Source organism: Physcomitrium patens, chromosome 16 (assembly GCF_059467195.1).
Source record: "Physcomitrium patens ecotype Gransden chromosome 16, ASM5946719v1, whole genome shotgun sequence".
Taxonomy (NCBI): domain Eukaryota; kingdom Viridiplantae; phylum Streptophyta; class Bryopsida; order Funariales; family Funariaceae; genus Physcomitrium; species Physcomitrium patens.
This window is the reverse complement of record NC_143425.1, coordinates 10,122,297-10,137,349: the sequence shown is the minus strand read 5'-3', so window position 1 is coordinate 10,137,349 and position 15,053 is coordinate 10,122,297. Positions and strand designations below refer to the sequence as shown.

Sequence of the window (15,053 nt, the reverse complement as noted above, 5' to 3'; positions counted from 1 at the left end):
AAGTACTAATTTAGATAAATTAAAGATAATTATAAATTCTAAAAGATGAAGTAATATTGCTAGTTGTAACATATCACTACAAAGATGAATATAACAATTGCATATATATAATATTTGTAATTATCATTATCTATTGCTTTACGAATCGAATCCTCAATATCCAAACAAATGCCTTGTAAAAATAATATCAAGCAAAAAAATACTATTACAATCAAATGAAGTCCATTGCAATGCATTTTAATCAAATCAACAATTGCACATAAATGATGGTTATTAGAACTGTAGATCTACTCAATACTAATATCAAAATTGTCCAATGTATAAACCATGATAGCCATCATTTCAAGTAGAGAACCAAGATTACAAAGGTAGTATGATAATTTTTGAGATAAAGGATGCAAGCATAAGTATTTCAACTATTTTTGCCATTACAATCCATTTTAAAAAATACCACAATTTGGAAACAATGAAATATCATGTAGAATCTTAAAGACTTTTTTTTCATCATTGGAAGAAACTATACAACCTCAAAACAAAAATACAAGAAAAATGTGAAACAATACAACTATATATTCTAATTTAGGATAAAATTTTGAATACTACAAAAATCATTATTATGTTAGAAAAATTACCAAACTCAATTTAAACCTCTAATTGTATTTATAATAGCCATACAAATCAATGACCATGATTGTAGAAGTTGTTAATATTAATGCCACAACTATCAACCTAAATACTATAATAATCCATATTTAGTTAAGACAATACAAATTAACTGATGTTTTGATCAATAGAGGCTCTAAGATAAAGATTATAGCAAACCACATATGCTAATACCTCTTGCTTCCAAAACTAGAAACTATATTATTCATACTTTGTATAGCAAATGATACCTTAATAATTTCATTAAAAATTCTCACTAATATATCAATCTCTGTAAATAATATGCTTATACTAGCTACTTTTGTAATTATTGAGATGCCATGCAATAGTTATGTTCTTATCATATTATGAAGACCTTAATTACAAGACATGAATGCTATGCATGATTGAAATATAAATTTCTTAATTTTAATAAATATACATAAACGTATAGTAATTCCAATACCTACTTGCGTTATATACAAGAAAACAAAAAATATATGATGTTTGATTGAAGTGCACTAGATCTAAGGATTAATAATGGATCAAAAGATATTTCTATTACATATTGACAAAAATCTAGTCTTATTAGCAAAAATCTATTTACTAGTATTATTAATCCAAATTGATGAACAACTAGATATTCTATAGGATTTTTTAAATAGAATCTTGAATATAATAATATTAAATAATACTCTAGCCCACTTAATATTACAAGATACACAAATTACAAGATGATCATGTAGTGTTACTAAACATGTCTAATTGGTTAATTAGGGAACCATAGAAGAATCAAAGAATTTTAAAATCATTTTAGATGCACCCAATAAATTGAAAACAACTACAATCCTCATATTCAAAGAATTCAAAGATATCTTTGCCTAGTTGTATAAAGATCTCAAAAGTATACCTAAAATAATTACTAAATATAGCATCAATATATTATTAGATATGAATTTATTTCAACAATGATATTATCATATGAATCTTAATTATACTAATGTAGTATGAAATAAATTAGACAAACTATTCAAAGCCAAATTCATATCACCTATTGATTTGGCATTATGATTTTAATTAGTAATAATTATTTCTAAAAAAATAATAAACTATCTACTTATATTAATTTTAAAAAATTTAATGCCATGACATAAAAAAAATGTATTTGTGCTAGTATCAATATAATAAATATTTGAATACATAGAAAATTTACAAGATACAAATAATCAAGATGCTAATTTCTAAACAAAAGTTGCAACCAATATTTGCCCCATTTTATTGCCATCCATCACCTTTTACTTAATTTAAGTTGATACTACTATGCTTATACATCTGGGAGTCACATCTACACAATTAGTGATGCCTTTATCTATAATTCAATTTGTGGAAATTTTTAGCCTTAATTTCACTACAATTATTATACACATTGCATCTATCTAATCAAATTCTAAAAAATCATTTCATAAGAATTCTAAATTGTCCTTATAATCTAGATCTTCTAAAATTGATTCAAATTTGTTTTAGCTCTCTTCCGCTTTTTAGCCGCACCATTTATTTGTTTTATGTCTATAAAGCATTAATCCAATAAAAGTTACAGTCTAATACTACTTTGAAAAAGACAACATATCTATTGAAGTATTATGATCACCTCCAAAATAATGTGTATGTTAATTGGTACAATGAATTCATTTGGACAATGACCCATAATACAAAATATTCTATTAGTATTATTGAGGGTCTTACATTTGTTCTTTGGCTAAAAATTCAAAGATGTAGTTGTGTAGGAATAAAGCCACTTATAAACATTCTTACTTAAAGATTGAATACTTTGTGGAAGAAGTGCATCAGAAAAACTATGGATATGATATCTTCTAATTCAAACAAATGTAATCAAAGCCCACTTTCACTCAACTCCATGACATTTTAAATACTATTTTTTTTTGCAACACCTATAATCATATTTAAGAAGATCACTCGTAGTTGTATTTAATGGTATGTAATAGAAAAAATACCAATTGGAGCATGATTGTTGACAAACATTTCCGCATTGAATTTTTCCACTTTAGTTATAATTTATATGTCAATAATTCTATCCATTCATTCACAACATCTTATATCAGTTGCTGCCTAGTATATTATTATAAACACAACACACCACCTTAATTAATATCCATAGTTAAAATTTGTAAATAATTATTCCAAACCTACAAACAATATAAGCAAGAAGGAGAGACATTGGATCAATTCAAAGCAAAAAAATCAAAGATAATCCAAGTATCTGTAATCTATAATAAGTCATTGACCAAAAAATCACTTAAAATATCGTATTCTTTTTAAGACATGATCAACAAATATTTGACTAAGCTATCTTAGACAAAAATTATAATTATAAAATATGATAGATCAAGCTTCAAAATTTTCCATATTATGCACTAAAATCAAGGAGCAACAATGTACCATAGATCAACATAAATGCACCATTTGTCACTTTCAAGAATCTTTAGCTAGTATGAGATATTAGCTTGAAATGACCCAAGGTATAATTATTGCCTATGAAGCTACCTTCCACATTACATACCCAGTGGCTTTAGTATTGAAAATGGCCAATGAAACAACTTGATAATACCATGACAAATTTCTTGCCACAAATGTCGAATTGTGATGAGAAATATGTGAAATTGAAGAATAAGGAAGGATAGCTATTAAGAAATTAACAAAAGATTCAATGGATGGAATAAAAATACCTTGTAGAAGTGGCCCAAAAAATTTTAATGCCAATCATGCCAGTTGGATTTAAATGGCAATGCACATCATTATCTTTAATGCAATCCAACTAGCAAAACAAAGTCCTAATATTCAATATGCCAAAAAAGAGGAAATTTTACAACAATATATCATAGTCATGGTGAATATTTTAAGATTATTAAGTAAAGAAAAAAGATAAGAATTAGATGATATAGAGATGGAAGAATAAAGCTAAAAATGCACCAAAAAACTAAGTGATATATCCATGCAAGAAATCCTAGAACTCCTATGGCACAAACTATAGTCCATAGTTCCATCTCTTTGGCCAGAAATTTAAATGTTAGAAACTTGAACAAATATAAGTGATGTAGAAATGGATGTTGTCATATACCATGAAGTATGTTTGAAAATATATTAGACACTTTGCTATAGAAGGTAAAATAGAATTTTCAATAAGAAAGTTTTAACAACTCTAATAGAATCCTAAACCAACTCTAATTAAATCTTAATAATATTAATTCATCTTTAATCAAATCTAAAAGATATCTTTATGAAATTATAAAATAAACATAAAAAATAAAAAAAATAATCTTAAAAAAAAAAATATATATATATATATATAATAAAGAGACCTAAGAAAAAAATCAAAGAAATCTTAAAGAAATATTAAAAATAAAAACCTTAAATGAATTTTAATCAAATTCTAATATAATTTTAAATAAATCTTAATGAAATCCTAAACAAATCCTAATCAAAGCCTAATAAAATCTTTAAAAAATTCTAATCAAATCCTAAACTAATCCTAATCAAATCCTAATGTAATCCTAAATCAATTCTAAACAAATACTAATTAAATCCTAAAGAGATTTTAATCAAAGCTTAATGAAATCTTAAATCATTTAGCCAAATTCTAATATAATTCTATACCAACTCTAAAAAAATCCTAACCAAATTTTAATTGAATCCTAATTGAATCCTAAAGAAATCCTGAACAAATTCTAAATAAACACAAAAAAATTCAAAGTAAATCCTAACCAATCTCTACAGCTATTTTAAAATCTCAATAAATACTAATCAAATTATTGATTTCAATTCAAATTTCATCCAAATTTCAATCCTCAAGAAATTAATAAGCAAACAAAATTTGAGAAAAATTGAATTCACCAATAAAAAACAAAAAGCTCTTAAACCTTTTGGAAGTTGGCTACTATTCTTCTCCAACTTAGATATTGATCTTTTAGTAGCAATTATTCCTTGCTGAACCATTCAATTACCTTAAATTTTTATTGGTGTGAAGATTTCTAAGTCTAGATTGCTATCACTGATTTTATCTTCAATCAAGCTAGCAAATTTTTTTGGATCATAAAAACCCTCATTGATCCTAAATCTCAAAAATCCAAGATCTTTACCCAATAAAACTCTCATATCCTTCAATCTAATCATTTAATTGACATCAAATTTTTCAAACACACTGAAGACAAGCACAATAACAAACTTACAAAAATTCACGTGTAAATGTCTTACAAAACTCACAAAACACTCAAAATTGTAAACTTCTTTATAATTTTCAAAATCCAAAACCTCTAAGTACATCTCTTACTTTGAAAAGCCTTCAAAAACTCAATATGACTCCAAATCACATGAAACCAATTCTCAAAAAACCTTTCACTTATTTGCTTCCAAATCCCACTCTTTTTTCAACCAAAGAACCTTAGAATCGCCAGAGGTGCACGATTTTGTGACTTAAGATCTGATTTTGATCTAGGTTCACAACCAATCCTATTTGGGTATCAATTCTTGGTGTTTTGGGATAATTTTTACTAAAACCTATTCTTATCTCCCTCTTAAAGATGTCTATATGATTTATTTTCTTAATCTATTTTTTTTTGCTTTATTTATGGCCTTACAAAGTAAATAGAAGCCTCTTTTACAAGAAGGCAGTATTAACACTTATTAATTTTTACTACCACCTTGTCTATTATCTATATTTCTAAGATATTTTGTTAAATTATTTTTATTTAAGATCTTCTATAATATAATCTTTCCTTTCTTTTTTCACCTAATAATTGTATTACAACACAACAACATTGTCTCTATAGTCTTATTCCCTAGTTTTAGGGTATGCATGGTCAGCTACCACAAAAAAGAATTATTGATATTGGACACAAAATTTCAAGGCAACAATGATGACAAGAAAAGTGATGCCACAAATCAAGAAGCAACGGATGATGCAATATTAGAAAATATACTTGTCTTTACAAATACCAAGTATATGTTGTTTCTTTCTTTGTCTTAAAAGACTTTTGATATTTCTTATTTAATCCAAATATAGATTGCAATTTATTTGATGGTATGAATCAAATGTATGGCTTTTGTGAAATTTGTCTTTGAACAAAAGAGTAGATATATAATTTGGTTTATAATCCTTAAAATAACAAATATTTCTTGGATAAAATAATATTTCTTATAGAAGTATGTATCCATATAAATTACCTTGCTCTATAAGAAAAACAACCAGGAATTGTAATTCAATATTTATTCACATAATTTTGAGTTTAACTTTACTTCCACACATATTTAATGCAATTGTTTTTAACTTGAATCAAGTATTAATATCATACGCAAGGCTATTTTATCAAATAATAGGAGACATATTGCTACCTCTTGATATACTTATTCATTTTTTGTAAATATATATCTGCAACAAGACAAATAAATTACAAAATTGGCACATTTTGAATCCACATTTTAATATTATATAATTGGCAACCATTTAGGAAATTCTTGGTAAAATAATTATCTAGATGATTGTTTTTAAGCATGTTATTCACTGCCTTGCTACCAATCCAATTGAAGAATTGAACATTATTCTAGTGACATTAGTTATACAACGTACTATATGACACAGAAGGGAACCACAGTGTGGATGTTAAAGCACAATAATATACATGATCAACTTATTATTGATCTTCCGCCCACATACAATTTACTTTCATATCCCTTTATTACATATTGAATCATCTATCTAAACATCCAGATATATTGTCATTACTGTCCATATAAGTTTTGCTTCCAAGACATGGTAATATTATTATGATTGAGTTGTACCGACAAAATTCCCTGCAAATGATATGAATCCCACACATTCCACTGATGCAGCAATCAAGTTGATCATTTTTCAGAAAAAAAAAAATATATATATATATATATATATATATATTGCATTGTAATGAAGTAGTTTTGATATTCTACTGTTCCGAAATGTAGGAAGATTTGAATTTTCATACGTTATGAAATTAAGGGTATCATTGAATTAGTTTAATTGAAACACAATTTTAATCCATTTAGCACAGCTTTTATTTACATTAAGCATAATGGACATAAGACAACAATGCATTTGTGTGTCAATATGTAAAACCAAGTTAATTTCAAGAGACCATCAAATCAGTATTGACCTAGTCACTTGTTGATATAAGTGAGAAGTTTTAATACCATAAATGGCTGTAATAGTTGACGAAATTTGCTGTTCATAATAAAGGACCACATCAACTCATTGAAGCCTCAGGAACTTAGCCATAAGTTATGTGAATCAATAACCAATAGAATCGGGAAATGCCATTCGTTCTACAATAGGAATCTAAGCAGGCTCTGTATACAAAAAAAATACTGTCTTCCATCTAAGATTAAGATTATGAGCTGCAATGACGACTGCAATGTGTGCAATATTTAGAAGCACAACCGACATAAATGCTCCAAATAGAATCTATGAAACGCAAGGAATGCTGCTGTTCATTAAAACATACCTCTTGGTGCTCCACGCACGCATTTCAACTTTCCCTTCGTAAAAGCTGCATGCTCTATGTATCCTGTTTCAATGGCGACTTTCAGGATGGAATTCTGGGTTGTCCTCCGAGGGCTTCACTTCACGGCATTAATTCATCTAAAGAACTCAGTATCTGCTACTACGAGTGAGTTGTCCACCTGATTTTCACCACAAAAACTCAGGCAGAAAAATCCAGCGGCAGGTAGAATTCCTGTAAATACATAGTCAATAAAAACCATGAGCTCTGCTAAAATCACAACTGCAGATATTGGTAACATTTTCACCTCTCAGCTTTGTTTAGCATCAGTTGATGCCTAATACACATTAATTCAACTCGTGATGCATCTCATTTATAGAGGAGTCTCCTAAAACACACCGTTCTTACCAACCTTTATTAAAGGGGCCAGCCCTGTCAGCAGAGGTTGCAAGAAATTTTTTGCAACGGCAGTAGCGACCCTTGTTCTTGAGAATCATCCGAGCTGCCTTGAAAATCAATGCAATCAAAACAAATATACTAACTTCAAGGGGTCATGCACAGGCCAAGGATGGTGATAAGGCAATTGAAGAACCAAGCAAAGGATGGAAGCGTAGCATACTTGGGTAGCTGGAAGCAGCTGGAGAAAATTACATATTACTATCCTGCATGAGATTTTACAGAAGCTTGTAAACATTTTGAACTGATTCTTGGAAGGAGCCAAAGGAATGGATGTTGCTTTCCAAACACCTTTCTGAGATTTGTCCAGCTTTTATCCTGATCATGACCCCGGCCACTTGAGCTTAAAGAATCTATATAAGTTTCACCAGTGTAGACAAGCTTCACCTGATGATAAAGTAAGAGACCAACTCCAATTACCAAAGAAAAGGACGCTATACACAAAAAGATCAGAGAAAATGCGCGCGTTGATGCTGCCGGTTCCATACTCAAGAACATTGTAACCAACAGATCAGCTAAGACGTCATAGCTAGCTCCCCCATGCAGTCGAGGCGTATTAGCACGACGGAACCTCACCATATTTGGCCACACTTTAGAGCCCACATATGTTGACATTGTCAAAACATAAAAGCCACTAGCAGTTGCGAAAAGTAAGAAAAGTAGAAAATGTCGGTGGTTGTTCGATCCCACGCAATTGCCAATCTGCAACCAAGTGCGGACCGCAGCATACAATCAAAAGTTTTGTTTCAATTGTCACAAAATTTACAGCTGTCAACATATTGTGGGTTCCAAAATCACTCAAACAAAAAAGCAGTCATTCTATACGCATTCATTCTACACAAAATGCAACATACGCTGACACAAAGGTTCCCAATCCAGAAGATAATCCTGTTCATAGTTATAAGACAGGCAAAAAGAGGCAGAAAAGAGGGAAAATGTGGAAAAACGGGTGAGGTTGTTTACGAAGGGGCAGTGATGATCCATCTCGATCACGCAAGATTGGCAGCTGCGGCAGTGGTGCGCATTTGGTGGCTTCGGTAATTTGCAATATACGCAAAACTTGTATCCTTCCAAAGCCTGTCGTGGAACTAAGTCATACCTGCCCCACTCCACAGTTGGAGGTGGTCCGGCTCGTCTGAATGCCGCCATGCAGTAGTTGAACAGAGTGTTAAAAGAAAGAATGGTGGTAATGGCCGAATGTATATAAAACCCTACCGTTGCTGTTGGGAAGAGCACCGGAAAGGTAGACCAAACTCCTCCACCTACAACCGTACATGTCACCACACATAAAACCCTCCTGATCACGCCAAAATTGAGCATCACAACTCGCAAAACGTAGGGGAAAGACCAGAAAGCTACTCCAATCGTGCCATATTTCGTCTACCTCTTTGAGAATATAAATAAATTTGAACTGTAAACTCACCTTGACAGAAACCAGTCAAATCCTCCTACGTCTATCTGACGATTGTAAAAACTAGACCATGAAAACGTTGATCACAACGATCAAGATCATTCAGAGCCGAAAACCTTGCTACAGAAAGCTTTGTTACGTTCACAACATAGACAAGCAAGCTTAAAGCTTTAAGAATGCTCACAAATGATGGAGAAGGTCAACGACAGGACAAGGAACACAAAGACTTGGTCCCTTCCTTTTGAGCATCGTCTACTCCACGGCGATACAGGCTTGATATCAGCGTTGTCGATAGTTATTGCCCCACACCATCCACATCTAAACATTGGTGCATACTTGGGAAGGATCACACGCAGTCCGCAACCCCAACATATCGTCTCCCAACTCGCGCGCATCTGTAGTGACTGCACATGAATAATCGCATTAAAGAAAGATTGCAAATGAACCCACCTTCCTCAACACACTGATTTATTCTACTGTCACACCATTGGCTTGAGTTTTTCCACGATGGTAAAACTAACAATTAACTATGCCACTCTTCTGAAAATATGCCGGAAGACCAAACTGTGAAGTAAACACCTAACCCTAGCATCGGACCAAACAATCTCATTCAAAACATTCAAGACAAGAATGGTCCCCTGTGCGGAGGTTATAAATGGCATATCTGAGAACTCCAATTTGAACGACGAACATGCCCCGAGTTCGACGAGAAACTAGCCAACTACGCTGGAGTTCACAATAGATTACCTCTATTTCGATGCCGTCCACAACTGATCCCATCAGAGACTTGTTGACAGAAGCCTCCGGTTCGCAGCACCTCAAAAAAGAAAAAAAATCACTCTCTACTTCCTGATTGCGAGATCATACCGAGGCTTGCCAAACCTCTTCCTCATCGGAAAGGTCAACACCGACAGATTTTGAGCATCGAAAAGGCTGTATACTAGATCTCTCCTTTGCCATCATTCTCCCACTAAGTTTAACGTGTCCATCAAGAATGTGAAGAATGCAAAGCACACAGTGGAAAAATCCTGGGCACCTAGTGCAAAACCACGGCTTCCTGGGGGACGCTGTGGGCGGTAGTCTTTTCCGAATTCAACAACTGCAGGAAATCGGAAGACCCCAAGTTCGTACAAAACTGTTTGTCGGACAGAAAACGGACGAAGTTCGCTGGAATTTCCAACGAAGTTAAACGAAAAAGTTTCTCCAATCCACAACATTGGGTACAAAGGAATCCTATCCGCTGCAGCAGGGAGCTCTCACACTCCGTGCTCCTAACAAATACGCGCTTCTGGTTGCTCAAAGACCCCTTACGCTTAACGCTGACAGCATTCTGAAATGGCGGGGATGATATGTCCCGTGTCGTCCTCGACCTTGCCTCGGATCTCCGCTGCCCTCAAACAATTGAATTTAAGAAATGCAACAGGTGGGTGGTGCTATCGGTGCCAGGGATTATGTTCTTTTTCCCGTGATCTTTCTAGTATGAATTTTCATGAAGGGTTTGTGGGTGCCTGGTCTTTTGAGTAGGTTCTGTAAGTGTATCGTCTGCTGCATGGAGTAGCAGAGCATTCGGCCAGCCGTTGGTTCAGACATCGACCCAGTCGCGGCAGTTTGTGTGCAATGCCTTAAATAAAGGTGCGTTTCAATCTCCAATTCGCAGGTTTTAGGGTTCATGTTGAGGAGGAGCTTTTAGAGATTATGCTCTGTTTTTCTTAAAGCGTGTAGTTTAGGCGCGTGCTACTGTGTTTTGTTGCTAGAGTATAGAACAATGAATACGCAACTTTGCGGAAGTAGCAGTAGTAGACATTAGGGTATGTTATTTTTATCCTTTCCGTGATGTGTTCTCTCTTGAATTTAGATCAATTGGACAAGGCTAAAAAGTTTCAGCTACAAGCCACCGAGGTTCTCGCAGAGCTTTTGAAATCTAGTAACGTACAATCGACAGCTGCGAAGTTGGTGGATTCTCTCACCGAAGAGTTCTTCATGGTGGCTTCGACCTATTTTGAAATGGTACCATCTCTTTCATGTAGCTTGTTCTGAGTTCTTGACTACCAAGCAGTTTGGTTGGATGATCTCTCCCATGTATTTTGTGTGCTTTGTGATTTGTTGAGATGATAAATTGCGTGGTTTCAATTGCGGTGATTGAAGGATTGTAATATAGAGCCTTTTGTCATGGACTTTACTAACTCGAGGGGAGCCGAAGAGTGATTCTTCTTTTGGACTGAATTCTTGCCTTATTGTTGAAGCTATAGGAAAAATGTTTCGAGAATGGTAGACTGTGTACGTCTTTCTGACAATTGCGATGCAGGGCTTGCATTGGGTCGCTAGGGTTTGGTGTGAGGAATCTGCGAGTTGTGCAGTGTTCATTGCCTGATATGCGCAACTTGTATTTCCCTCTGCCACAAGTTTGTATTGTCTGTAGCTCTTGTCAACCGCTTATGTTCGCTTTCGAAGGATGCTAGCGAAGAAGAGTATGGTCCTGCAAACTGTTCCCTTCTAGTGGAGATGTGTCATTGGATATATTCACTGATTGATTTTTGATGTGTTTTCTAGGCCAAGAAGGAAGGTAATGCGGAGGTTATGAAAAGAATTGAGGGGGTACTAGAGGTTGCTATGGCTGAGAAAGGCAAAACACTTAGGCCCGAGATTCAACTCATGAATAAGGTACTTCTCGTGAAACCCTTCTGCATAGCATTCAATGTGGTTGGTCTGATTTTGATTATCTTTTTTCTACTCAGGCAACCCTATTTGAAAGTCGCTACTGCATGTCTGCAGTATGGTAATCATAAAGAATGGTGGTTGTTGTAGTTGCTGAATGAAAAAGATCAAGGGAAGCGGGCAGAAACTATGCGAAGTTATTCGCAGTATATTACGGATTCGGACGGCTACTTTTATGAGCTGCTCCAGCGGATGAACAATGACGTGGAGGGTCTTAAAGACAGCCCCAAGAAACAGGAGTTGTTGGGAAAAATTCGAACTGTCACGAAAGAGGTCAAAGAGACCGGCAGAGCATTCAGGAAAGCGAAGTAGAGGCGAGAGAGAGTTTTGTAGAGGAGAAACTTGGGTAGTAATGTGGATGAGGTTGAGCAGGTCAGGAATAAAATTACGGACCAGTCCTTTGTGTATATTTGGAGCTGCGAAATTCGAATTATGGAAGGTTGTCTCACATGCATTTTCCTTACTGTCGATTGCTGTTGTAGAAAAGGTTCTTCCACTGAGGAATGGACTTCTCATTCACGGAGGAGCCACGTGAGGCATCCATTCATAACAGTCCAGTTGTAAAACATTCCAGACGCGTTCAGACGTTGTCACTGTATCGGATACCAAGATTTTGGACAGATGTGGGTGAAAATTCATTGTGTGCATTTTACTTGCATTACTTGCATTGTTTCTGTGTCTTCTGCTACCGTTATGATTTGTGTAACTGTTTGTGAGTGTTCATTCTGCTTGTTATTGTCTTCAAAACTGTAGATGGATTGGGTCTTCTCCAGTTAACAGGCATGCAAAGGCATGCTCTACAGAAAAAGATAAGGCCGTCAATTTGATGTTTTGATTTTGTTAGTTCATCGCTACGTGGTTGCTGTTGAGATGTTAGTTCATCACTGCTCAGCTTGAACACCCGAAATTATCAGCTTTGCAGGATCACTGACTACGCCATGCTCTATAATTGAAGTCTAGACATTCTCCTGATCAGCTTATTCTGGAACTCATTGAATGTTTGTGAAATCGTGAATTGCCTCAGGCTCTACGGCCCTTGAGACCCCGAAGTTCGCAACGTTAGCGTTGAATTGATCGTCCTGAACCACGTCGGAGGTCCTCACATCGCAGAGACAAACGGGTGTGGGGACTTGGGAATCCAAATATATGCGTAAGAAACAAAGGAAGTTAGAACTGGGGTTCTCACACGAGGGCTTCAACCATATCGATGACGATCTGAAATCTTCTATCCCGGTTGACATGCACCCTACTTTTTTCTCTTTGTAAGAGCTGAGATAGGTCACTACCAGGTACATACCCAATTACTAAAGATTCTACTTTGATGCAGCACTCCTGAAATCCCACAAGGTTGTGATTCACGAACAACAGCACATAGACCTCGTTCATAAACTACACACATGGTTAACCGCTACTCTTACGCTGTCGTCCAGTGTCCCTTCGTGCGCAGTGCCGAACCCTCTGGTGCACATTCCGCAAACCTGCTAGAAGCCATTGTGCTAATTTGCATAAACTCCAACACAATTCGTGGATTCGCGACTTGGATCTCTGGGTGTTTTGTCAATATCGATCACGGAGATTGACTAGACACTCAGAGATCCAAGCTGGTGATGGTGACCAGCTCGAAACAAGATTGCTCACCCACACCCCAACTTGTTGAATGAACCGTCTTAAGCAAGATTGATAAAATTGCAGCCAATGGAGTCCATAGTCATGCGGAGAAGCAGCGGAAGTTCCTTTTGGACAAACTCTGCTTGTGCCATGTCCCCATGTTTTGCAAGAGTAAGGGCAAAGAGCACCAAAGTCATCTTTTGTCAATGTAAGTCTTTTTGGTAACCAATGGTTGAATAACAAAACAATATTAAGAATAATAGCATGTATCCATAAAAATAGATGTACATTTTTTGGAATTATATTATTAATGTCCAAGTTAAGGTGTCATTGTAAAACTGATAACAGAAGTATAAATAGATACATTTGTTTTGATATTTTTTTTAAAAAATAAAAATAAAAAATAGAGCAAAGCTTTTCTTAGATGATTAAACATTATAATATTTGTGAAAATAATTAGAAATTAAAATTAATGTCTGTAAAAATTTATTTATGGTATTTAAGATATAAATATCTATATTAAAAGCCAAATTCCCCACAAAAATTACTTCTGAATAATTTTTTTTGACTATGCTTGTTTCTTTTTTAAAATTTAATATATAAGATGTTAATCTATCTGGGTTGCAATTAGTTTTTTATTTATCAAGTAGATTATAGCAAAGGTTTTATGCAAAAACACAATACTCTATGTATATATATACATATACATATTGTTCTTGTATAAAAAACATTCTAACCAATATTAGACACACCTTCTATTAAATTAAAATATTAAAATACTTACTTCTTGGATTAAATTATTTATTAATTTAAATTATTAGTATTATTTTTTTACTATGTAAAAATTACAATGTATTATTAAAAAATATTGACATAATCTTTTTTTTAAAACAATTTGATAAGTAATTTGTATTATTTTTTAAAATAAAAATAATCTGTAAATTGGAATCAAAGTACTTTTTGAGCATTTTTTTATCTTAAAGTATTCAAGTTTTAACCATAAAATTATCATTTTATCCAGTCAATGAATTACAATGATTATTTACTTATTTATTTAATCATAAATTATTATTATTATTATTGATTATTGATAAATCAAAAAATTAAATGTTTTTTATAATATACTAACTATAATTTAAAAAAATTAATAATTTTTTCAAAAAAAATCTTCTTATTAACAAGAATTTTAATGATTATATATATATATATATATATGTATACATATATATGTATTAAATATAATAATATTTAGTAAACTATTTGAGATACCAAAATATTTCACATGGTATAAAGATTATTTTAAAATATCTTTGAGTAAAGTAAAGAAAGCTTAAAATATATAGTTAATAATTATATTAATAAGTAAATATATCTCATTATAAAAATCATGGCTACATTACGATTTTTATCAATATATCTATCAATAAAAATATAGTGTACATTGTAAAAGAAATATATTGAAATTTTTATTGTCTTATGATTACTTGCACTTAGAATATGATTTTTTCAATTAAAACTAAGAATTTATGACAATTAAAATTATGATCTTAAAATACAAATTCTGTTATAGATGTGACTATTTTTAGTTTATTACACCTTATATTGATAGATATATTGATAAAAAGAATACATGAAAGAAATATATTGAAATTCATATAAATTCATATATATTCATA

The 15,053-nt window shown here is 33.0% G+C and overlaps 2 protein-coding genes across 5 annotated transcripts; one reads left to right on the top strand and one right to left on the bottom strand.

The window, feature by feature from the left end:
• Nucleotides 1-6,850: 6,850 nt before the first annotated feature.
• Nucleotides 6,851-10,262, bottom strand: LOC112293644 (protein S-acyltransferase 11). Of its 4 annotated transcripts, XR_016507100.1 has the most exons (6): nt 9,802-10,262; nt 9,239-9,458; nt 8,607-8,905; nt 7,807-8,345; nt 7,369-7,421; nt 6,851-7,253 (listed from the first exon to the last, which is right to left on the bottom strand). XR_016507100.1 is itself a non-coding variant. In XM_024543319.2 (5 exons), exons 1-4 carry the CDS (start codon nt 9,832-9,834, stop codon nt 7,845-7,847), a joined length of 1,053 nt encoding a protein of 350 aa, XP_024399087.1. In that variant the 5' UTR covers nt 9,835-10,262; the 3' UTR covers nt 6,851-7,421; nt 7,807-7,844. The 4 variants fall into 4 exon arrangements, 2 of the variants coding, with proteins under 2 accessions (XP_024399087.1, XP_090113078.1); XR_016507099.1 differs by having other exon boundaries at nt 6,851-7,421; nt 7,600-8,345; XM_024543319.2 differs by having other exon boundaries at nt 6,851-7,421.
• Nucleotides 10,263-10,317: 55 nt separating this feature from the next.
• On the top strand, nt 10,318-12,389 carry LOC112293645 (uncharacterized). The gene is made up of 5 exons (XM_024543322.3): nt 10,318-10,477; nt 10,579-10,686; nt 10,910-11,061; nt 11,605-11,715; nt 11,860-12,389. Exons 1-5 carry the CDS (start codon nt 10,390-10,392, stop codon nt 12,079-12,081), a joined length of 681 nt encoding a protein of 226 aa, XP_024399090.1. The 5' UTR covers nt 10,318-10,389; the 3' UTR covers nt 12,082-12,389.
• The last annotated feature ends 2,664 nt before the right edge of the window (nt 12,390-15,053 follow it).